Raw genomic sequence first — 26,007 nt, 5'->3', positions numbered from 1 at the left:
GCATTCCAAACTACATGGTATTCGTGACATTGCATCAGCATTTCCATGGGTACTACCTTTTCGATGCTCAATGGAAAGTCATAGCTTTGTAGTCGCTCGATCCACCGTGCCAATTGTCCTTCCGGATTACGGAACTGCAGAAGCTTTTTCAACGCTGCGTTATCTGTCCTGACGCAGAACTGCTGGCCGTAGAGGTATTTGTGAAAATGTTTAATGTACTCTACCAATGCCAACAGCTCTCTCCGCGTAACGCAATAATTCCTCTCTGGTTTTCCAATCGAACGGCTGTAATATGCAACTACCTTCTCCTATCCATCGACCAGTTGTGATAAAACGCCTCCTATAGCATATCCGCTCGCATCTGTATCTAGAATAAACGTTGCTCCTGGAATCGGATATGCCAACATTGGGGCAGTGCACAAACGCTCCTTCAATGTTTGGAAAGCCACTTCTTGCTCCTTCTTCCATTCAAAAGCTCTATTTTTCTTGTAAGCTCATGGAGGCTATGGGCTACGCTGGAAAAGTTTGGTACAAATCGGCGATAATATATGCACAGCCCAAGGAAACTTCTTAATTCATGCAAGTTATGCGGTCTTGGCCAATCCTTTACTGCCTCTATCTTTTCATTCGCTGTACAGATACCTTCTGTCGTTACCTTGTGACCGAAATAATTTATTTCCTTTTTAAACAGCGAACACTTTTTGGGACTTAGTTTCAGACCAGCGCCAGCTATCCTCTGGAAAGCTTCCTCTAAGTTTTTAAGATGTTCATCAAAGTTCTTGCCCAATACGATGATGTCGTTCAGGTACGCCAAGCATGTTTTCCAATGTATTCCTTTCAATACCTGATCCATGAGTCGCTCGAAAGTAGCTGGTGCATTACAAAGTCCAAAAGGCATCACTGTAAATTGCCAAAGACCATCACCGACACTGAAGGCTGGTTTCTCTTTGTCTTCCTCCTTCACCTCAACTTGCCAGTAGCCGCTTTTCAAGTCCAGTGTGGAAAACCATTTCGTACCAGAGAGCGAGTCCAGAGTGTCGTCAATTCTTGGCATTTGGGTAGCTATCCTTTTTTGTAACGTCATTCAACTTCCGTGGACTACCGCAAAACCTCATTTTTCCATCCTTCTTCTTTACAAGTACTACCGGTGAGCTCCATGGACTAGCTGATGGTTCAATGACGCCGCTGTCGCTCATTTCTTTTACGATTTGACTCACAACTTCCCGCTTCGCCGGTGGAACACTACGAGGAGCTTGACGTATCGGCCTTGAGTCTCCAGTGTCAATTTGATAATTCACAACATTGGTGCGGCCTGGTTTGGAACCACCCTGGTCAAATATGTTTGCGTACTTTAGGAGCAGTTCATTTGCCTTACTCTGATAGTCTTCCTCTAGTCCCTCCGTCCATGCCATGATGTATTGAAAGATCAATATTGCTAGTTGAAACCTCTTCCTGTAGCTGTTCACAATTGATTATTACTTCAGCCTCTTGGCATCTTCCCAAAATAGCTCCTCTGGTCAGTTTGAGTGGTGACTGGAACTCATTGAGTACTCTTACCGGGATACGTCCATCTTGTTTTGTTATAGCCAGGGTTTTTCCTACAAGTACGTTCGGTGCTGATTTGCTGCTGCTTCGACAACCCACAATTTGTTTGACCCACAATCTCCATCAACCTTTGCCCAGATGACTGCTTCTGATTTTGGTGGTATTTGCTGACTCTCTTCCACCAGCACTCGTTTACTGCTGTAGTCTCTCTCGTAGCCGAAATTAAGTGGCACATCCATGTTCTTATATCGCATCGTCTTGTTTGCATGTCGATATTGATGCCTTCGTCGATTAAGAAGTCCACTCCAATTATGATTTCATCAACAATCTCTGCCACTATAAAATAATGTACTACTGGACGTTCCCAATTGCGACTTCACATGATACTTCGCCTAGAACCGTGGTGTCTTCTCCAGTGGCTGTACCCAATCTTGCTCCATGCAATGGTCTTATCTTCTTGTTGACTAAATCCCCTCGAATGATGGAATGAGATGCACCCGTATATACAGTCAGTAAACGTTCCTTTCCATCCATATGTCCTCCGACAGTAATATTTTTTGACCTTCTTCCAATTTGTGAGATAGAGATTATGGGGCATTCAATTGCGGGAGCCAGCTGTCGCCCCTTGCGGCTGACTCTCTTTAGTTTAACGATTGAGTGGACTTGGAGATTTGCTCATCTCCGTCAGCTCTGCGTTTACGGCCACCCACATTGTTGGAACTATTAGGACCGGTGCTGCAATGACGTGCAAGGTGGCCTGGGTTGCCGACCTTGAAACATTTCATAACTCCAGAGTTTTTCTGTTGTGATCCCTTCAGTGCTTCCAAAATTGTGTCCACCCAATCTACTTCCACACGATGGGCTTTGTACGTTGGCTTACTGAAAAGTGAGGCAGTTTCCTGAGTCAGTGCATGGGATACCGTTTCATCAAATGTTGGCTTTGGGTTCGCATATGTTACTCGTTTAGTTTCGACATCCCGTATTCCATTTATAAAGTTCTGAATTTTAACCCTCTCGGTGTATTCAACGGGTGCGTCTGCATTTGCGAGATGAGCCAATCTTTCAACATCCGACGCAAACTCCTGCAAAGTCTCGTTCGCTTTTCGGTAACGGTTTTGCAACTCAATTTGGTATATCTGTTTTCTATGCTCGCTTCCATAACGACAGCGGCCATCAATGCTTTATAACTGTTCCGTTCGTACTCTGGAATTGTCTGCAAGATTTCAGCTGCAGGCCCTTTTAATGCCACGAATAGTGCAGCAACTTTATCTTCAGCATTCCATTTGTTCACTGCTGCGGTCTTCTCGAACTGTAGCTTAAAGACCTGGAAATGGACAGAACCGTCAAAAGATGGAGTTTTTACCTTCGGGTTGCTTGCTGAAACAGCTGAGCGATTTAGTTGTAACTGCTCCATACGACCTTTTAAATGATCTACTTCTGCCTGAAACTGAGACATTTTTGCATCCTGTGCTTCCATTTTTGATGATACGTGTTCCAAAATTTCTGCCGACATTTCAGATATACGTGCCTCTTGCGCTTTCAATTGAGATACCATATATGTCTTTTGGTCTTCCAGTTGAGGTGACGTCATTTCTGAAATACGTGCCTCCTGTGATTCCAGTTGGGATGCTATATATGTCTTCTGTTCTTCCAGTTGAGTTTCCATCTTGGATGTTATACGTGTCTCCTGTGATTCTAGTTGAGATGTTATATCTGTCTTTTGTACTTCGAGCTGTGTTGACATATCGGTTGATATTTGTGACGAGATTTACTTCAGCACTGCTAGTATCGCGTTAGTGTATACACTCGCCAATGGATTCGGAGTCTCTATCTTCTCCTCCAATTTAGTCGCTGGCTCTTCCATATCAGGAAAAAAGACATACTCATTCACATCAATTCCTTTCAACTCCATTACCTCTCGTTGCCGTGCTTGAAGTTCGATCTTATTGCCGGTTGTATTAAATCCACGGCTCTCCAACTCCTTCAGTTGCTGGATCCTCAAGTCACTCAACTTTGCCATGTCCAAGTTGTATTCGCAATCTTCGGAATTTATTCAACAATTCCTCTTCTGACACCAATTGTAACGAATTTGCTGGAATTCCTCTTATAACTCCAATATTCCTTTATTAGACTAATCTAAAAATAACACTTCTATTGCTCGCCAGATAGCGTCTTAAATCAAACTGATTGTCGTGCCTCTACTGTTGCTGCCTTTTATACTGTCTGGTTTCCTCGTTGCATATTTGTAGGCTTTTCTATTCTAGAATTTACTAGTTAGTTATCAGCTGTAACTATGTTTATAGCTTCTCATATGCGCGTATATATGTGAGTATACTTTGTGAGCATCTCAGATAAGATATATGAATGTGTTTGTGCGTCTCTTTTCCGCTGCTCGTATGGACATATGGGTAGACATAATGATTGATTTGTTGATGTGCATACAAGTCACTGCTTAGCATCGGCTTAGAGATGATAGTATCCCTTAGTGTTGCTAATATTCTTCACAATAGCTATAGGCATCGCTTCAATTAATTTTTAATAAGCGAATGTGAAATTTGTATAATTGGCTATAAAAAAGGAATGTTTAAGTTTGTTTACCGAAGTAGATTGAATGTTATACATTATTTAGTTTAGTATACAGAATATATGAATCAAAATTGGAATAAAAAGAAAAAAAATATGTTCCTTTTATTGGAAACTGATGTATTGTGAAGTTCTAATTTTCTGAGATATTATGATACAATATTATTAACTGGCTGATGACATTATGTTCAATCTCGTATTACACTCAATGAGATGAAACTAGCGGAAATAGATGTCTATGTAATTTTGTTTTATAAATTTTGCTTATTGAAAATGCTTTGATTTTTAAATGTAAGATGAATCAACCCGAAATAAATCTGTATATGCAACACCATAAAAACATTATTTATTATTATTATTTTTATACCACACCGATGTAATCAGAAATACTCCGTATGAATTTATTCTGAAATTTGTATTTGGCTGCATAATGTTTTTATAGTAAAGTGAATAAATTTTTAATGAAAAATGCCCAAAATTATAAAATTGCTAACGGCTACTGCCTAGAAGTATTAACTTAGGAATTACACAGGCAACCAATCTTAGACTAAGACTAAAGACCCAGGTCAATTTAGCGTCATTTGTAATTAAAAATAAAAAAAATTCAGTCATTTAATCTCTTTTATGCACTTCATGAAATATTTATATGAACGGGGACTTTTACAATTATCACCGGGCTTTGCATGCGGTTCATTTATGGGCTCATAAAATTGCAACATTTCACTTCTTTTTTTACTATAATTTGCTCTCATCTTCCACTCGGTATTAAAATGGATTTTTAATAAATTAATACAACCAAATTTTCACAGCCAACCAGATTAAAAAGCCAACCAGATCAAAAGTAAACACAACCGAGTGAAGAAATATCGCTTTTGGATATCAATATTTGTTTTTTTTTTGTCAATTTGTATGGCCGAGTAGTCCACTTACTTAGTAAACAATGTCATAAACAGTATGAATTGCAAGATGTTATGTTTTTCTTTTAATTCCAGTGATTGATAAATGATCTTTGATAAAATTCAATAAGTTCCAGTTGTGAAACAGCTTTTTTTTTGTTGTCAATTTGTATGGCCGAGTAGCCCATCCGTATGGCCAGGGTAATCAAAATCAGTATGAGTTGTCAGATGTTGAGTTTTTGTAAATGGTGTGTTTTCTTTATTTTGCATTCCTCTGTTGTTGTTTGTTGCCAAATAATGTATGTTTGTATCCGTGATTTCAATGTATATATCAGCATGTTCCCATAATTTCACTGTGTATAGCAGCTCTTATTTTTAGTTACTCATATGTCCAAAAATGTGAAAATAGATTTAATTTTAGTCATTTAGGTTGAATGCATTACAATAGTTAATATCTCTTTTTTTTTATTTTCAATTTGTATGGCCGAGTAATCTACCCATGTGGCCAGGGTAATCAAAAACAGTATGAATTGACAAATGTTAAGTATTTAAAATGATGTGTTTTCTTCCATATGTAATTATTTGTTTTATTTATCTAGATTACAAATTTTTTTTATAGTATTTAATGTATTTATTTTAACTTTCGTTTCTAGTGTTGAGTAGAACTAATCACGCAATTACTGTTATTTATACAGTTTCGTAGCTCCGTTATGTCATGTAGCACTTTTTTCCATTATACAATGTTTAATATCTCTATTTTGAATTTGATATTAAATGTATAGATCCAATCACTCAAATTAATTCATTCATGAATTGATCGGAAAAGGTCATTATTAATTCATTATATTTAATTATTTTGAATTTATTTTACAATCTTTATTAAATATCAGCGCATTTTGTTTAATGTTATAATAAGTATTGTACTAATTGATTTTTCTTATGAAATTATTAGTTGATGTTTAAATTGAATATACATGACTGTACATGTTTTGTTACAATAATCTCTAAGTTGATTTCATTTTACCGTTTAATATCTCCGTTATATATGTTATACGATTATGATACTCGATTTTAAGTAGATTTAATTTTAATATTAGCCGTGTTTTTTAACACGCGTATATCCGTTTACGCTTAAACTTTATATGGACTGCTAAGCGAAATGCTTTAAATACACCTCGGAAATTGCTGCGCATAAATTTTTGCCTACTAAATTTCAATACGCATTATACTCAGATGTAACTGAAAAATGTGTTTATGTTGTCATATGTCATCGCAACTGATTCAGCTATATGTTATACCCTATGACCATCAGAGCGTTGTGTCTCCGCTTTTCGGTACACCCTGTAGCTGTAGCTAGTTGTTTAACCACTGCAACTAGATGGGTCTCCTAAACATTATCTAAGCGAGGATAGGCGTTTTTTTTTCACGCGAAAACGAAACTTATACGCGTGTAAAAAAACACGGCTATTGCACATTATTACAAAAAAAAAAAAACATATTACATTTAAACGAAAATGATATTGCTGCTTCGGCAGTATATTGACGAGTGGATATCAATATATCTATTTGGATAGCTAGAAGTGATGAACGATATTTCACTATCGGTGATTGCCTCGCCGCTGTCACTATTAAAATTCCATGCTGAACATAGCGGAATGATACAAAGTGACAGCATGATGACATACCTACAAACATAAATAAAAATTCCATGTACTTTGTTTTTGTAAATTCGATGGACAAATGTCAAAATCGTACTGCGCCGAATGTTGATGTATCAAATCAAATAAAAAATTTTATAATCAGCTGTTCCATACTGCCACCTTGTATCGTTGCGCCATGATGCTGAAGGAAAATCGCTAATCACTGATATTTGGATCATGGTACAATTACCAGGTAGAAGCATTAGCGAAAATGCAACCCTCCCGTGTATTTTGTTGTTGCCGATTGTACATAAACTGTCAAACGTTCTTTCAGTTTCTTCTGTCAAAAGTGATGGAAAAAGAAAAATGTCAGATGTAATTTTCGTCAACAAAGCCAAAACAAAAAAAGAAAAAAGTTGGTTTGCTGATGAAGATGGAGGAAAAAGGCATTTTTAATGGAAAATAAAGGTATTAGCTGATTTTTAAATGATATATATTTAATTTATTGTTATTATTTATTTACATATAGCAGCTGAATCACTTCTTCAACGTTTCCAACGCATCAACTCTTGGTAATTCTATACAACAGCATGACACTGATAATATGCGTCCATAAATATCGAGAGAGAGGAGTTAAAAGACGCGCATTGACCTCGACAACAATAATCAGAAGGCGGAGGTAAATTATTTTGTGTTTGACAAGAGATATTTGCAAAAGAAGTCGAAAATTTTCAATTGAACATTTTCATGTGCGCGTTGTAATGTTGATATTTGGTACCCACAAAAAAAATTGTGGACATAAGTGTTTTGCGCAGATATAGTTTTGGTCTCCAAACCGGTGTTGGACCCACCCAGATTAATGTTTTATAAGCGCGGCCGAAGGCCGCCAGCGCAAAAATACTATGGGCCCCACCCCGGACTAGAAGCACTCCGGGGTCATTTTTCGGTTTTTTGGGAATATCTTTTGAACGAGCTAAACTTTTTCTTTTCCGCCTTCGGATTATTGTTATTGGATTTGGTGCTGCATGTTATCTTGCACTCAAAGAAATGGAATATGATAAGAAATTTATAGATTTTCTGTCGAAACGTTTATATGATCGCATCACTTCAAGATTATTACATGGTATATGTAATTGTGATCCAGAGCAAAGGTATAGTGGTTTATTAAATTTATCATTACTTATGGCCTTAAAAGATGTGGCGTTGTCTAGTGCCTCAGCATGTACTTCTGCATCACTGGAACCTACGTGCGATTGGAACTGATGAGGATTTGGCACATAGTTCAATAAGGTATACGAGTTTACCGTACGGAATTGTTTAGTTAATTTGAAAGTAATTTATTGATAAATTTTTATAGATTTGGTATTGATTGTTTTACCACCATTGAAGAGGTTGATTATATTACCGATACCTGCATCAAACATGTCGAACGTTTACGTGAAATGTCTCCATTATGGGAGATGGTTCTAGAACCAATTGATTTGAAAAATATCCAATGGTCGCAACATTGATTTTGTTTATGAAATTTAAATAAGGGACCGTTTTGTATTGTATGTATCTTTTAGTGTAGGTATTTATATTCCAAAGCAGTTTAATGTAAAGTGAGATACAACTTTTTAGGAATTATATTGTTCCTACTTTATCTGCCTAAGGTCGTTATTTTGTAGTATTGAAATTATATTGGGAAATGCTATTGCTAAATGTTTTTTGTATTGGACCTTATTTTCAATACATGTATGTATGAATGCTAACGTTACTGTCTCCAAGAGATGTTGAAAATTTGGGATGAGATTGTATATAAAATGCTGAGTTAATAGTATGTTCATGAATAAGTACTGATTTTTTTTTAAATTTCATGTATTTTGTAAAGTAAAAATTAAGTAATTTAGTAACCTAATAAATATCGAAGATACATATATACATAATAACGTTTAACGTTGGAAACTCGTTGTGTAGGCATTCGAGGTGCAGATTTCTTTGAAGGATATGTACTCCATGTCTTTATATGTAATCTTTTTTAATTAAAAAAAGCACGGGTGTGTTGAAAATTTCAAATGAGTCACTATGCCACAGAACTTTCGGGTTCAGCGCCATTGCATGTTATTTTTCTTTTGGCTCCTCTGTTCGGAACCGATTTCGCTTTCGGTTTAATTTTTGGATACTAGTTCGGTTGTAGTACTGACTTCAATTAAGGTTCCGGGTTTTCCTTCTGGCTCTAGCCAGGAGGCTTTTGTAGCAATTTCGGCTTTAGGTTGGATCTGGTATCCGTACCTGCTATGGCAAAAGTTTGACTTGGAATATTTCCGTTTTCAACTCCAGTATAGGTTATAATCCAGTTTTTTTCTTGTCAACATATGGATGAAATAAATAATCCAAAAGTAAATCTATAGCATGTAAAACATAATTGTCTAGCAATATTTTCTCTTCGCAAACTGTTTGTGGCCCTGATAAGGGCCGCTTTTCGTAGGTATAATTGTTTAGCATTTTTTTTCTCTTTGTTGATTAGTATATATACTTGTATATACTTGTATAGCATATTTTCGCTCTTTGTAAACTAATGGTGGCCCTGAAACTAGGGGAGGTTACTGCGTCTGGGTTTCACAGCTTATTCGTGGTACATCATGCATATCCGTTTTTGTGCTGCAGCTGTTCCGTGCCAAGTATTGGCCTTTCGCTCCAACGGTTTCACTTAAAAAAAAGCGAACATGGGACTTTATTATTTATCTTTCGTCCTTCCTTCACGTTGTAGCGGCGAAAGTATTGTCCGATATTTTGGTAGACAACTGTAGGAATGACCGTTGGGGACGATGAGACAACTTCCGTTTTTTACAAACTCTTGATAAGCACTGCTAAGTCATACATAAAATTATATTATATTTTTTATCTTACAACATTCGGGAAACAATATTTACATCAAAGACGGTAAATATAGCAATGGAGTGGAGTTGGGCATCAAATGAGCTCCAACAATAAGGTCACAGGCCTGAAAATGGAGCGGCAAAATTAAGCCATTTAGGGAAAGTAACGCCACAAGCTTTTTTCCAATTTTTCCTCTTCCTTGATCTTGCGGGGTAATTCTTTACTTTAGCTCACAACTGCAAAAACTCGTGAAAAAATATCGGGAGAGTTGTAAAAAAATGTGTTTTGGACTCAGGACGACGAATCCGAAAGCAAAAATTAAAAATTTTATTTCTGTCAAAAAATATTCCCAAAAAACTGAAAAATGGCACCGGAGCGCTCCGAAACCGGGGGTGGAATCCATAGTATTTTTGCGCAGGTGATAGTCTAGTTGAGGGGTGGACTGCTAATACGTTACAAAAAATATCGAGAGAGGTGTCAAACGACGCGTCTTGATCAGTAGTCAGTATTAATAATCCGAAGGCGGAAATTTAAAATTTTAATTCGTTCAAAAGATATTAACGAAAAACCGAAAAAAGACCCGCGTGTACCTCCGAAACCGGCGTGGAATCCATGGTAATTTTGCGCAGAACACCTTTCTGCGTTGGCGGCCTTCGGCCGCGCTTATAAAAAATTACCATGAGAGACCAAATCTATATCCGCGCAAAACACTTACCCACAGTTTTTTTTTGTGGGTACGCAACACCATCAAAATTACAACAGCCACATGAAAATTTTTACTTTGTAAATATATCTGGAAAGAAATAAAATTTTCAATTTCCGTTTTCGGATTCGTGGTCCTGGGTCCAAAGCGCGTCTTTTGACACATCTCCAGATATTTTTGGACGAGTTTTAGTAGTTGTGAGCTAAAGCAAAGAATTACCTAATAAATTTTCACATCAATAGTAAATAAACAAAAAATGTAAACATAAACAAAGTTTGATATTTTATGACCACCTTCGAATGAAAAAACATGTAAAATGCAACTCTCATGCTTTTACTTCGTTATTGTACCATGATTTGGATATTGCAATATCACCGATAGAGAAATATCGTTCCATCACTAGCGCACATGCTTTACATTAGCCGTTTTTTTTACACGCGTATACGTTTCATTTGCGAGTGAAAAAACCCATGACGGAACGATACCAAGTGGCAGCATGGTGACATACCAACAAACATAAATAAAAATTAAATGCATTTTGTTTTTGTAAATTCGATGGACAAATGTCAAATTCGTACTGCGCCGGAATTTGATGTATCAAATCAAATAAAAAAAGGTTATAATCAGCTGTTCCATGCTGCCACCTTGTATCGTTCCGCCATGAAAAAACGCCTATCCTAGCTTAGATAATGCCCATCTAGCGGCAGTTGTTAAACAACTAGCTATATCACAGTGTGTACCGAAAAGCGGAGAGACAACCCTCTGTTGTATTTCTGTGTAAAACATATAGCTGAATCAGTTGTGATGAATAGTACACGCGCATAGAATACATAGAATTAGTGCAGAGGGTGAAACATAGACACATATTTCAGTTACATCTGAGTATAATGCGTATTGAAATTTAGTAGTACTAATTTGATGCGTAGCAATTTCAGAGGTGTATTTAAGGTTTGTCGCTTACATATATGTAATACTTCTATATCACTACTACTGAACATTACAGTACAGATATACAACGAGAGAAGGAGTAAAAATCTCAAGGCTGTCCTTAAATTTTTGTAAAAAAGGGGCTTAAATATATGTATATTTCAACAAGTCGGCTTGCTTCTATCAATATTGTACATTAGGCTATTTCGTTCTCCAAATGAAAAAGTAAGCTTTTGTTTTCCATTAGTATTATAAAATTTTTATTGTTTTAAGCTGGAGTCATTGGTGCCGTATGTCGTATCGCTGTATCCGTATCCCTAACGTAATCAGCTGTTTATCGTTACGACGGTAAACCAAAACCCAATTGGTTGGCTACGATACGGTTACGACCTTACCGGCACCAATAATCGATTGCATTGATTCTCATAAGGTTGGTCGAATCGGCTGTTATAAGGTTACCGATACGGTTACCGATAAAGCACCAATGTCTCCAGCTTTAAGAACTCCGCAGAATAGCATTACCGATTTGTGCTGAGTGCGCAGATATACGTATGTAAATGAGCCCTTAGTGACCAAAAAGCGACAAAAACAAGCAAATAATAGGCCTGGCCACATTCAACACGGCGGATACAGACCACAGCTACAGCAAAGCAAAACTTGACCAAAATCGTAGCCATGCATTGGCTACTTGGTTACAATGGCAACCACAGCTACAGTGGCAGCGCTGTTTCGAACAGCTGATGTATTTTAACATTTCATTGGCAAAACAAGCGTCCCGCCAAGTTGGTTGAAATTCTGCAAATAAAATTAAAAAGCCAGCTACATGAATTAATGGAAATAAAATAACTCGTTCTGTATACTGTATAAATCTGATATATTTCTACGATCATTCTACAATCAACAAATTCATTATACTCTTAATAGCAAGCTGCTACACATGGTTCTGGGCTCTGGTATTACCATTGGGAACCAGTGGAGCTCGACGTTCTTGGAATTGTAATTAAATACCATTTTCACTGGACAATAACCTCGAATCTGGGCAATGGAGAGGCGAAATAAATTCATTGGAGTCGTTCCAACAGAGAGTTGTAAACCGTTCTTCCTCTCATGATTTTGAATACGAAACAGCCTTAAAGAATTTTTAAATACAACTTTCTAAAAAAGAAGTGCAGCAAAGGGAATTATAGGCAACAAGCTTCAAAATTATATCGTCGTTTTCTTGTCAGAAGTATAAATGAGTGTTTTTTCAATTTCACTGGTTTCATCAGTGAATGTTCTATATTAAAATCCCGAAAGCTTATACTAAAGGAAACTACATTTTTTTTGGGCTTTAGTAAAGCGAATATGAAAAAATTCTAGATTTTCTGAAAATAGCTAACTTTAAAACTTGATTCCCGGACATTTTGCTTTTTGTTCATTCATGCTCCTGGCAAGTGGGCGACGAACAATCCAAGTTTTCATGCCTTGACAAAAACCCAATATTGAATTGATTATTTTGTCTTTACTGTAAATATTTCTAATTAAAAATATTGTTTTGACAAACTTAAGTAAAACTATAACGCACACCTACGCTTAAAGAGTGTTAAGTCAAATACCTAAGTCTTTATACATACTACCGTGTTCTCTAATCCTATACAGACTGATCTATATACTCAATTAAATAGTAGTTCCACCACTCACCCCCAAAGGCTTGATGAAACCTGACTTTTATTTAATCTATATGATGGAGTCAGACATCTTATCGAGTTTTTTAAACCTTGTTAGTTTTTGAGTTATTCACTCTTTAGGTAAAGGTGTGCGATATATCAGTTTTTTCTTTTAGTGATCGTAATCTAATCTGGTTGGGGGGGAGGGGGGTGGTCTTTGTAGCTAACCGCTTTATGGCATCAATTACGCTCACCGAATGAACCAGGAAGGAGGCAATGGTGATGGTCTCTATCTTTACAAGTAATACCGAGCATTATCTTATCAGAGCCGTAATAAACTCCTCAAATCTCTTGCTGGCAGTACTTGGGGAAAAGATAAAGAAACGCTCATTACCACTTGTAAAGCAATTGGCTAGCCGATTGCATGCGCGTCCCCAATATGGTCGCCAAACCTTTGGAGTGGGGAGGGAGGGATGGCCTGAAGGATTAATGTAAATCGTTCCCGAGATGGTCGGGCTAGCACCTTAATGGTGCTGTGTTACCGGAGCGTACCGGATCTGTATCCGGCAAAGGACCATCACATCGATAACACTCCCCAAAGCCTTCGGGGAGTAACCTTATCGCTACAACAACAACAACAGGCCTGTCAAAGCACTGCCCTCAGAACCGCTACTGGCTGTCTTCTTATGTCCCCAGAACAACACTTACACAATGAGGCGAGAATATCCCCCATTAGGGAGAGAAATGAAATGCTAACCAATCAGTTCCTGTTGAATACCCAGAAACCTGGGCATGTTGTTGTTGTTGTTCTTGTAGCAGTGCTTCGCCCCATCAAATTGTCATCAATATCCTCTAACGGGAGTCCAAGGAAATTTGCTGTTTCAACAGGGGTGGACCATAATGAGAGGGGTATTAGAGGCAGTGGTTCCACCATACAGTTAAAGAGATGGTTGGTGTCATGTGGGGACATATTGCAAACAGGACATATGTTTTGTAAGAGTTTAACCTGTTACAGTATCCAGATCGAAGTTGAGCTAGAGTGACTCGCGTTTCCCTAGGGAGTGTGCGTTCCTCTTTTTCGTTCTGGAGAACCGTGTCAAAGGCTTTTGACAAATTATGCACCACGACTACTATCTTTCCTGGCCATAAATTCATAAAGCCAAGAAAGTGAGGTGTTCAAAATGATTACAAGAGGGTGATACAAAAGTAAGCATTGGTTCCCCGATGACGTAGTTTATAAGTCCTGCACTGACTCGCGTTTGGAGCGTCCCCATTCAGCGTGCTAAAAGTCATATTATCTGCAAGTTCACTCACTTGCTGACGTCTACACAAAACATCCTGTCAAAGATATACCCAGAATAGTTGTTGTTATAGCGAAAAATCAACCAACCTCCGTCTTTTGCGGGATATTAACCAACTAAGCCCAGGCAGTATCATGACATTCCTGTAACCGATTCAAATTGACCATCGTAACTTCTTCGTATCTATATTTTCATGTTCTCTGTATATAAATCTACGCAGCAGATGGACGAGGTAAAAGACGTCATACACGAATAAATTCGGAACTCTTAGTGTTTAGGTTTTATTACATAAAAAATAATAATCAGATGTAGAACAATACCAGCTAAATGACACTTAAAATCTATATCATTTACTGTAACACATACAAAAACTTTGCTAGGTTCATAAGCTTAATCACGTAACTTTTCAACAATTTGTTTGTCTGCGTTCTCTTCTTTTTCATATTCCTCATGCAATTGCTCCATACGTTGACTTGGTGTAGGTAAACGCGCTCTCAACCATTCCGTATCCACTTTAGCTTTTTCCATTTTCTTAATATCATTTATATATTTATAATAAATTGCGTTTAACCGACGATTTACATCTAAACGATAAGCATGATAATCGTCCTTATCATAAATGTTTGTATAATATAGTCGAAGTATTTCATAAACCCGGCGACACTGACGTGGATTTAGCTGGAAAGAGATGGGCATCAGTTTAACAGGTGGTGTTTAATAGTTTTTAGTTAAATTAGTTTACCTTGTACGTTTCGCGTGCCACATGAACCATTTCTTTGTTAAATCCTTTTTTGATGACATCACTTCCAAAACTTTTTAGGCCCATACACAGACGAGCATCAATATAGCTGCGTAAACGCTGAAAATCACCCGATGGATCTTCCACTGCCATATCAATTACATTAATGATTGGTAAGTAATGTTTATAGACAGTTTCAAGGAATTTTGTGCCAAATTGACTAATGCGCGGTCGTATGTGTTGAGGATATGCGTAGTACTCATTTACAGTGGTGTAGCCAGTGGTTGAAGACTGATAATCACCATTATCATTTTTATACTTTTCATAGCTGTAGGAATATAAAAATTGATATAAGTTACTTATTGAAAGTAGCATATTTAGTGAACATACCATACAAAGAAGCTTCATTGCGGATCGTCAACATCAATATAGGATGCTGCATCAACGAACCATAATTTAAATGTCTACAAACGACTGAAGAATTTTAAGAATGCCGGCACCTTATAGTCACAATGATATAGTTCGAAGAAGTGCTCTTGTCCGTCTTCATCAGTAACACTGTGTTCGGTTATTTTTTCACCAAATGGTTGAAACTTATCTGCTTTATCTAGTGTTTTCAAAAACTCATCAATATTAACAAAAAAACAGCAATCAGGTAATTTTTCCGCTATCGGTCGCACAACTACATCAGCCTTTATATCTCCGTCTGATAGTTCATCAACTCGACTGTCATATTCAATGCCAATATAAATATGTAGAGGACCGGCAGTGTATAAAATACGCACACATAAACCTTTATATCCGAATATGCTTTCAGATTCACCAAATATTTGATGTGCCATCATGGGATGAAATACAAGGCTGTCATCTTATCTTGTTTGCGGCGTACTTGAATATGGGAAACATATAACTTTCGTACTGTTTATGTTAAATATTTTGTGTAATGCGAATGACTTACTTAATTTAAATTCCACAGCTTGGACTGCATCCAGTACGAGGTCCACATATTCGTGTATACCTTTTAATTCGTTTGCAGGAGTCTCGCAAACCCTTTCACCGCTTTTTGCATTGTTCCTATACATTTTAAATTGAAATAACACCACATGGAGAAATAAATCTCAAATATGTATACTAACCTTCACTTTGCATAGCAGAGGAGACTTGCCTCCATGCCAATTCCTTTTTCTTTATGTTTTTATAGTCCTTCAAGCCCAGATTATATATAATGGGCATTTTCCGCACCTCTTCAATTAATTTTTCACCTATATCCATATTTAATTTGTTGAAATTGTAGCAATCTATGTATGTAATTCAAGTTTATGAAGAAACAATTTTTTCATATTTTTTCAGGTAATTGTTTGCTTTAGGGTACAACTGCTAAAACTCGTCCAAAAATATCGGGAGAGGTGTCAAAAGACGCATTTTGGACCCAGGATCACGAATCCGAAAGCGGAAATTATTTCTGTGAAAAGATATTGCCAAAAAACCGAAAAATGGCTCCGTAACACTCCGAAACCGGGGTGGGATCCATAGTATTTTTGCGCAGAACGCCTTTCTGCATTGGCGGCCTTCGGCCACGCTTATAAAAAATTACCCTGGGTGGGTCCAAAACCGGTTTGGAGATCAAAACTATATCCGCGCAAAACACTTTTACCCGCAGTTTTTCTTGTGGGTACCACAAAATCATCAAAATCACAACAACCACATGAAAATTTTCGGTTTTGTTTGCAAATGTCTCCGAAAAGAAATAAAATGTCTGATTTCCACTTTCGGATTCGTGGTCCAGGGATCAATACGCGTCTTTTGACACCCCTCCCGATATTTTTGGACGAGTTTTAGTAGTTGTACCCTAAAGTAAACAATTACCTTTTTTCAGTCGAAGATTTTTCTTACCAATAATTTAAACTGTTCTGTATCGCTTAATATAATGTCAAATAAGTTATTATTATTATAAAACCGTGAGATTATAATTAATTTTATTATTTTACCAATTTTACCCAAGAAAAACTTTCAATAAACACGCGCGAAATTATTTGTCAGAAAAGTTAAGAAGAAGCATTTCATTAAGCATTTATGCTTTGCCGCTTGTCAAAATAGAAATAGATTTAATCTGGCGACAGCGGCATTCGTGGTTGATTGGCGTGTTGCCATGTTGTCGTTAAAAAAACCATCGCCATAAGAACATGAGTAAAAATAATATGACAGATGTGGCGGCTACACCGCCGTCGTCAATGTGGCAAGCCCTAATGCCAACCAAGGCGAATTCTGTATAGGTGGTGTTATCCCATCAGCTAATTGCTTCTTCAGTTAATCGAAATCTATGAAAATTTTCTTTTGACTTGACATTCATCTGCACGGCGAACTGATTGAATTCGCTTTGCCACCACCTGGTATAGATTCGCCTTGAATGCTAACTGACAACTACGAATTTCTCATGCACAGAATTAACAGTTACAAAATATGCGTAGGCGCACCGAATGGGATAAATTGAAAACAAATCTAGTTAGCGGTCGTAAGATTTCTGCTGTTGTAAGTAAATTTAATATCAAAAATGTCGAAGCGGCAAATTTATTAATATAGGCTTGCATTCGTGAGTATTTTGCAGAAAGTGAATACGTTAAATTGTCCAATTTTTGTTTTAACTTCTTATTGGGCTTTTTATTTAAACCCCAGCTTTCCAAAAGATGCAGAAACTTACGAGAAACTCAAAATAAGTAAAAATTTTAAAACGTTTATATATCGTTTGTTCAAGCTAGTTCAGTATAAATTATTTTTATACATGTATATTTGAATTTTTTTCATTTCAAAAATATGAATTCTTCGCTTTGTTTTTTTTTTTACTATTTATGTAAATAATGTACTTTGTACGGCTGCTTCATGTTTAAATAATAAATACATCAAGCCTTGTATTGTATTTGTTGGCCTTTTCATTGTTTAATTGACTAAACCGAGATTTTATAACAATTAGTCTGCAGAAGTTGGGTAAAGGGGATAGTGACCCGTTGTTACCCCTTTAATACTTTTTTTTCACACGATACTACAATTCACTAACACTAACAAAGCCCGCGCATGCGCAGAACATACATTTGCACAGTTTCATGGTTCAATTATGTACAGGTTGGCTCATCTCATCAGCTGATTTTAGTTATGTCATTGCATGGTCGAAGGGATTGTCAAAAGGAGATGGCAAACTCAAAATGAAACCAACTTATTGGCAACATTTTACTTACACATACAAAAACTACTAAGTTTTATGTTTCCATTCCATACCATTCGCACCAACACCAATTCACAGATTTTGACAATTTGAACAGACATATTTTGTTGCTTCACAGATGAGCCAAACTGTATATAGTTAAACCATGCACAGTTTCAGCAAATAATGATTGACAGAAAATTTGCACATTAGGAAGATAGGAAGGTATTGATATAGAAGTATTATATATATGGTCGCTTAGCAATCCATATAAAATTTAAGCGTAAACGTATATAGATGTGAAAAAACATAGCTATTGTCGCAACGCATGCTTATTTCGGTTAAGGCAAAAAACGCCGGTTGTTTGCGTGCGCTAAAAAAAACGCAGTGCGGTTTTATTAGGTTGGCTTGTTAAAGAGCCGTGTGCAGCTCTTAAGAAATCCCAAAAACCTATATCACATGTCACTCAAGAAATGCTTTAGAAAAAATTCGTATGTCATATTTCCTTTTGCAGAAGAATATCTAAAGAAATTTCTACTTGAGAAATGTCACTTAAGGTTCTGCTTAATAAGCCTTGAATGTAAAAGTTCGAGCACATAAGATTTTTGATGTAGTATCGTGCGCTGACAGATAAGGATATTACCAGCTGAATTCAGTAAGCCGTCTCTAGTCACTATTAGAGACTATTTGCGGTGAAAATCACTTTTGAGACAATTTGCCATTATGTAAGCTGTCTCGCGTCTGCAGCCTCACAAAAGCAATCACTAATTTGTGAGCTGGGCTGAAGCAGATCGCAAACATGAAAATTTCAAAAAAAGTATGAAAATGATTTGCGAAAAACACTTTAAATATGTTGTTTTATTCCCCAAATTATAATAAGCATAGAAAAAATAGAAAATATTAAAAAAAAAAACATCGAATTTAATAAATATTTGTAGATTTTATTCATTGTTTGGGATACGTGATGACTAAGAGACTTTTTTGGGGAATATGTTTGTAATTTTTTGCGTTTTCTTCATTTTTAAAAAATGTTCACGTTTTTTAGGTTAAGGCACCATTAATCGATCACATTGGATATGGATATGGATATGGATATGGGTATGGTTACCACTATGGCGTTAGGGTTAAGGAAGTTTAATTAAACCTTAAACAAGCCTTTATTAATGTTGTTTGCTATTGTGAACCTTAATCTCAAATATTCGGTTTTTGTAGGAATTGACGTCCGAACTTAACCTATCGAGTACATTAGCAACGCATCTCTAACAAGTCACATGATTTGTTGACATTTCTGTAATTCAGTAATAGTGGTAACAAATAGAAATTTAATTTTAAAATAAAAATGGTAGCAACAAAGGAGGAAATTGGAAGTTTACTTGATTCATTATACATAGAAATGTTTGATTTGATTGAACAGCAAACGGCGTGCCGCGTTAACATTGAACGGCTAATGAACAGCGGACAGTTAATGTTGGCAAAAACACGGTACCTGCAAGGATCACAAACAATTAGTTCTGCACAGATGCCCACAGAAAATAGTAATGAATTTAATGCACTTTCTGAAATAGCTGAACAAAAAAATAATGCGAAAATCTCTAGTGTGGAATATATACTGAGGTAAGTCTGAGGCAAATATCTTTTAAAACCAGGCCAAGTACATTGGCCAAACTTGTGGCAATGAACATATTCATATACCTTGTTCTTCGTTTACAATTTAGAAAACATGCCATAAATAAGCAGGAGGGATTTGTTGAACCAATGCATTGGTTTACGATGTTACCCCCAAGTAGTTTACGAGCTGCATCCGAGCAATTTAAAAAATGTGTGGAACTAGTTGTAGAAAGTGCCAATGTTCAACGTGAGCTTTTGGCTGTTATGGAAAATATTCAAAAAGTAAAGCATAAGCAAATCAAGTCATTCTAAAGAAGGGGTCTGCCATCCATAGCGTAATTGTATTCTCATTGCATATGGCCAGGGCAATACATACTTTCAATCTTTTGGACATCTATGTGCTTAAGTATCTTTTAACGTTCTTATTATAATTAAATATATATTATAATTTAGTACAATACACATACAAAATTATGTTATTATTATTTATTTAAATACATATAACAAATATGTGTAATTGTATAATTATTATATACATTTTTTATTATTAAGTGCATTCTTCACCAACAACAGTAAATTTTATTTGCACGTGATCACCCATGCCAGCCTCAATTATATCACCAGCTTTAGTAGACAACGAACCGTCTGGTGTTCCAGTTAGAATAAGATCATTTGGTTCCAATGTCATATACTTCGAAGCGTAAGCGATTAGATCATCAACTTTGAAAATAAGATCTGCTGTATTACCCCGCTGGCGCAGTTCTCCGTTTACTTTTAGCCATAGAGGTATATCATGAGGATTCTCAATTTGATTGCAGGATACGAAACGTGAGACAGGCGTTGAAGTATCAAAACCTTTACCCAAACTCCAAGGATGACCATTTTGCCGTGCCAAACCTAAGTTACATTGCGCAGTCATATCCAATGCGAGACAATAGCCTCCCACATAACTCAGCGCTTCCTCTTTTGAAACGTTTTTGCATTTTTTGCCAATTATGACGCCCAGTTCAACTTCATGTGCAACTTTCGTAAACACTTTAGGGATCTTGAAAACAAAATCAAAAACAAATTATGACACTAAATTAATGATTTATTTCGTATGTTTAACTATTGCATTAGGGCATACCACAATAGGATTGCCCTCTATCTCGTACGATGTTGTTGGTTTCAGGAATATGAGTGGTTCCTTTGGTACAGGTACATTCCGAGAGCGCACTATATCCCTGAAAATGTAAGTCAGGTGTATTCCAATTTGCATAACATATTTTGTATATTACATATAGTTAAGTGCTGCGCCAAGTATTTTTTTCCCATGCAGTACAAAACCATATTTTTCAGTTGCGTTTGTTGACGCCATCCTCCGACATGTTTTTCTTGTGATTGCAAATAAAGAACTGTTTATCATCTTGCTTTTATTTAATGTTAGGTTTGGATTAATTAATAAGTGTTAGTACGTATATACATACTAAGAACCATAAATGGGCAAATTTATGTGGACTAGAACTGTAAATATGTGTTTAAGCGCGGTATTCCGATTATAAAATAACACACAAAACCTCGCTATAAAATGACACTCAGAAACTCTCCATGTAAAATTTGGCATAATTTCATCTATTGTGTGTAAATTACCATGGATTGTATAATGACAAAAACTTTCCTATTCCCCCAATTAATTTTTTTAGGTGATGGCATGATAAAAACAAGGTATAACGGTTTCTGACATGGACGCTTATCTGCAATGAAAAACATTTTAAATTTCTAATTGCACACTTAAAAAATTATGTTTTTTCTCAAACAAAAACAAATTTTAATAGGTATTATATTTTGTCTATTTCCTTTTCATTCAAGATTGATTTTTGACTTGCTTAAAAACTTAAAAAAAGAATAAATCATTGCTGACCAGACGAGAGAACGGCAATACCTTGTAAGCGTTTTTATCATGGGTGATAAAGTACATTCTTTCCCTAGCACTAAATTGTTTAGCTCAGTACACTATGCCCAACTATGCTTAGAACTGATAAGAATGAGTACTTTTGACCTGAGAACGTGGGCCATCGACAACAGCTGTTCAGTTATCAATTCACTGACAGTTCATTTACGTTGTTCCCTTCCCTACAAGAATTGAGCGATATGTACTAATCCTCAGACATTTGCTTCCTGAAGCCACATTAGGGCCGTGTCACAATCAAATTTCTCATGATAAAGAGTTTTGATTCATGAGCGACCATCGTTATAATCGAGCAAGATGCTGCGTTTGTAAATATGAAAAAACTTCAGACAGCAGTTGAAACTTATTTCGGCTTGCCCACATACATAAAAAATTACACGGAGTTTTGTTATAAACATTCCCACTATACAAGAAAAATACTTGCTAATATATTTGGTCTTGTATTCAATTGTTAAAATTTAATTTTTAGACGTGACAATGAGAAAACAAACAAACAAAAATGTTGGAAAAAAGAATTACACTTGCAAAGTCTGAAAGCACTTATAGCAAAAACACATCAAGTTCTTCTTCGTATGCTTTTCTTGTAACAGGTTGGAACTTGGCTACTTTTTTATGTCAGATGTCACCGGTGATGCGGTTCTTGTCGCTTTCCATGCAAACACACGCTGTTGCAAGAAGCCACCAACGAAAGAGATTGGGGCAAAAATACAAAATCTCACACACACGTTCCACACGTCATACACCAAAAGAGCATCTACGCCGACAAGTCTGGCAACACATTTGGCCCTAAATCGACGGCAGCACTGGCGTGTACTTACCACACACGCTTGTCAAATATATATACATAGATACTTTGTATTAGTAATTGTCTGTATTGATATTCCTTTGTACTTTATTATATACTTTGTAATTTGTCGATATCCGTTATTCGTTTATAAAAAGACAAAGAGACTTTGCCGCTAAGGCCAGTTACATTTGAATACTACATTTGTCGTGTAATTTTTTAAGCCGTGGACAACAATCGTGAGATTTTTTTGCCTTCCCTGGAAATTTTGTCTGTAAAATTCGTGTAGAGTAAAATTTGTTCATTTCCGCGTCAAATTGTTTGTTTCCCGCCAGTTGCTCGTATAATTTAAAGGGCCAATATTTCTTAATATGCTAAATAGGGCACGAAGTAGAACTGACAGCGAAGAAGTGGAGGATGCCAACGAATCCTTTCCCGTCGCCGATAATACAACCTTGGAGAATGTCAATTCCCAAAATGCACCAGCTGTCTCTGCCGAGCAATCTACAACAGGCATAACCAGCCAATTAGCCGCAATAGTAGCCAGTATTGCGTCACTTAGTGAAGGCATGAGGGAGTTGCGCAACGAAGCTCAAAATCTACAGGAGCGTGCATGTTCCGATTCCAGCAGTATGGGAAATGCATCAAATCAACCACCCCTATGGTGCCAGTAACTACGTCATCACTTGCCACGCCGACAATATCGCGGATAACATTTGCCAATAATATATCATCATGGCCGCCAGCAGCTACAGTTGCTACAGAAAGCAACATGTCACCAACTAACGCCCAGAGATTGCCACTTCCACCATCAACATCAGCCGCGCTTGTACAAAGAGAAACAGCGCAAGTATCGACGTCAGCAGCCGTGCCATCGGCTACAGAAGCGTAATGGCGTGCTCAGTCAGGTCTAGATGGTTTATCAGCTAGCGGATCATATGCTTCTTCTGCACCACCTTTTTTATTACAACAGTCGCAAGTATCAGCACATGCTTTGCCACAAGCATCATTGCACTCCACTGCAAATGCAATGAACCAGCCAGTATTTATGTCACAGCAGCCGCATGGTTATATGCGGGTACAGCCAACACCGCCTGCGCCATATAATATCGAGTCAGGAGTTTTGCACAGAGCAAAGTTGTACCCACTGCCGGAGTTTGACGGCAATCCCGAGGATTGGCCGCTGTTTTACTCCAGTTTCGCCGACACAACACGTGAGTTCAACTATAGTGATCGCCAAAATTGAATGCGCCTACAAATGGCGTTAAAGTGTGATGCGAAGCGGGCAGTCACATCACTGCTTATCTTCCCAAAAAACGTGCAAAACATATTAGAAGAGCTGAGATTTAACTTCGGTCGGCCAGAACTGCTGATTCGTGCGCAGTTACGTAAGGTACAATCATTTCCAAATATAACAGAGGACCGTATGGAATAGGTGGTGGACCTCTCCAATCAGGTACGCAATATAACTGCATTCTTTAAGTCAGCAAGGTGTGATCAGCACTTAGTAAATCCGACGTTGCTTGAGCAACTTATTTCAAAGCTCTCAGCATCGAAACAGTTCGAGTGGAGTAAACCCGCATCTACGGTGACACCATTTGCCACAATGGAAACCTTTGCCGAATGGGTCGGTAACCTAGCCAAAATACTAGCTATTATGCCAAAAGTTGCTGATAAGGCAACACATCCAACATCATTTAGAGCTCCTCGTCTATCGGATCAGAGACCGGTCATAGCAAGTCGCTTTCTACACAGTAGTCAGGGTAATATAAATCAACAATGGATGTGCATTGCATGCAATTAGCCACACTCATTGGAGGACTGTCCCCAATTTAAAACACGTAACATAGAAAATCGATGGGCCCTAGTCAAACGTCAACGTCTTTGTTTTGCATGCCTGCAAGGAGGACACAATTTGCAAAGCTGTCAAAAGAAAAAGCGGTGTTATATACAAGAATGTCAACGCGTACATCATCGCTTACTGCACGCACCATCGAACACGCATACGGTCACATCAGCTACCACAAATAATTCGGAAGTCGTCCTCAGTTGCCAAGGTGAGTGTCGTTCCATTATATTTAAAGTTATACCCGTCACATTATTTGGGCCGAAGGGTCACATGGAGACACACGCCATGTTCGACGAAGGCTCTTCTATTTCTTTGCTAGAAGAAGACGTCGCTAATCAGCTGGGTTTGAATCATCACTAACACTACAATGGTATGGCGAGAACACAGCAACAGAGAAATCTCGCATAGTGTCGTTGGAGGTACAGGGTAATCAAGGCGGCGCACCATTTCCACTCAAGAACGTTCGCACAGTCAAAACCTTGAATCTGCCTAGTCAATCGTTTCAAAACTATCGCCATTTTGGTAACTTACCAGTCGCCAGCTACGACAACGTAAAGCCGACGTTGCTCTTGGGTTTAGCCAACAGCTTTCTCGGTATTGCCACCGAAACCGTTACGAACGGGCCGAGCCAATTAATTGCCGCCAAGACAAAATTAGGATGACTGGCTTACGGGCCAACTGATAAGATGGATTCGACTAGTCCACGGGTACTTATGATCAGAGACCCGCCTCTGTCGAAAAAGATATGCAACATGGTCGAAGAATATTTTACATTAGAAAACTTGGGAGTGAAAGCAGCTGTTACCGAGGGAGAAGACGATATGCGTGCAAAAGCTATTTTAAAATCGACAGCAATTAAGATTGGCGACAGGTACGAGATTCGTTTGTTGTGGAAGCAAGACGACATTGCATTTCCACCTAGCTACGATATGGCGAAGAGACTGTTGCTTAGTATTGAGAACAAAATGAAGAGAAGCACAGTTTTTGCTGAAAGTTACACCAAAGGCATGGCGCGCTACATAGAGAAGGACTATGCCAGAGAGCTATCTGCAGCTGAAGTCAACAACCAAAGTGAGAAGGTATGGTATCTCCCACATTTCGGTGTAATGAGCCCTCATAAACCCGGTAAGCTGCGCATAGTCTTCGACGCAGCCGGTCACCAACACATCGCTCAACTCAGAACTGCTTAAGGGTCCGGAGCAAGCACAATCGCTCTTTGCTATTTTACATCGGTTTCGCCAAGGGTCGGTGGCAGTTGCGGGCGATATTGAAGAGATGTTATCCCAAGTAAAAATCAAACCAGATGATCAGCACGCACATAGGTTCCTGTGGAGAAACGACAGCAACTCTGATAAACGGGTCTACGTAATGACCTCTATGATTTTTGGAGCAGCCTTCTCCCCCTGTTGCGCTGAATATGTTAAAAATACAAACGCGCTACAATTTTCGTTAATAATGCCAAGGGGAGCAGATGCGGTAGTAAGAAGCATGTACGTTGATGACTTGGTCATTAGCTTTCACTCGGAGAAGGAAGCCGAAATCATTACAAATGAAGTAATCGACATAAATGCAGCCGGTGGGTTTAATTTAAGAAACTTTGTCTCCAGCAACAAAAGACTCCAAAGTCTTCTAAACGGTGACAATAAGCCAAATGCGATCGTTAATATGGAGAAGCAACCAAGCGTTGACAAAATATTGGGAATGCTCTGGAACTCGGAAAAAGATAAGTTTGAATTTCGTTTTCAATATTTCAAAATTTCTCCCGATATCTTACAGTGTAAGC

The 26,007-nt window shown here is 37.6% G+C and overlaps 3 protein-coding genes and 1 pseudogene across 6 annotated transcripts in view; 1 reads left to right on the top strand and 3 right to left on the bottom strand.

Annotated features, from left to right (window-relative positions):
* The window catches only part of LOC137252939 (phospholipid phosphatase 5), a 38,624-nt gene extending 33,547 nt beyond the window's left edge, over window positions 1-5,077 (bottom strand). The window contains exon 1 of the mRNA XM_067789116.1: window positions 5,059-5,077. The gene's annotated coding sequence lies outside the window, so the exon portion shown is untranslated. The remainder of the gene's footprint in view (window positions 1-5,058) is intronic.
* A 9,280-nt stretch (window positions 5,078-14,357) lies between these two features.
* LOC137236543 (histone acetyltransferase type B catalytic subunit-like) lies at window positions 14,358-15,921 on the bottom strand (annotated as a pseudogene).
* Window positions 15,922-19,291: 3,370 nt separating this feature from the next.
* Window positions 19,292-21,058, top strand: LOC137252931 (coiled-coil domain-containing protein 115-like). The gene is made up of 2 exons (XM_067789067.1): window positions 19,292-19,649; window positions 19,751-21,058. Exons 1-2 carry the CDS (start codon window positions 19,375-19,377, stop codon window positions 19,953-19,955), a joined length of 480 nt encoding a protein of 159 aa, XP_067645168.1. The 5' UTR covers window positions 19,292-19,374; the 3' UTR covers window positions 19,956-21,058.
* Window positions 20,063-21,686, bottom strand: LOC137252906 (oxaloacetate tautomerase FAHD1, mitochondrial). Of its 4 annotated transcripts, none has more exons than XM_067789060.1 (5): window positions 21,544-21,662; window positions 21,273-21,376; window positions 20,921-21,016; window positions 20,770-20,866; window positions 20,066-20,688 (listed from the first exon to the last, which is right to left on the bottom strand). In XM_067789060.1, the coding sequence occupies exons 3-5, from the start codon at window positions 20,998-21,000 to the stop codon at window positions 20,191-20,193; spliced, it is 675 nt and encodes a 224-aa protein (XP_067645161.1). In that variant the 5' UTR covers window positions 21,001-21,016; window positions 21,273-21,376; window positions 21,544-21,662; the 3' UTR covers window positions 20,066-20,190. The 4 variants fall into 4 exon arrangements, with proteins under 4 accessions (XP_067645153.1, XP_067645161.1, XP_067645150.1 ...); XM_067789049.1 differs by having other exon boundaries at window positions 20,067-20,688; window positions 20,921-21,146; window positions 21,200-21,376; XM_067789052.1 differs by lacking the exon at window positions 21,273-21,376 and having other exon boundaries at window positions 20,063-20,688; window positions 21,565-21,686.
* Between the last annotated feature and the right edge of the window lie 4,321 nt (window positions 21,687-26,007).

This window comes from Eurosta solidaginis, chromosome 1 (assembly GCF_040869045.1).
Source record: "Eurosta solidaginis isolate ZX-2024a chromosome 1, ASM4086904v1, whole genome shotgun sequence".
Taxonomy (NCBI): domain Eukaryota; kingdom Metazoa; phylum Arthropoda; class Insecta; order Diptera; family Tephritidae; genus Eurosta; species Eurosta solidaginis.
The sequence above is the reverse complement of the archived record's forward strand: the minus strand, read 5'-3'. Positions and strand labels throughout refer to the sequence as shown.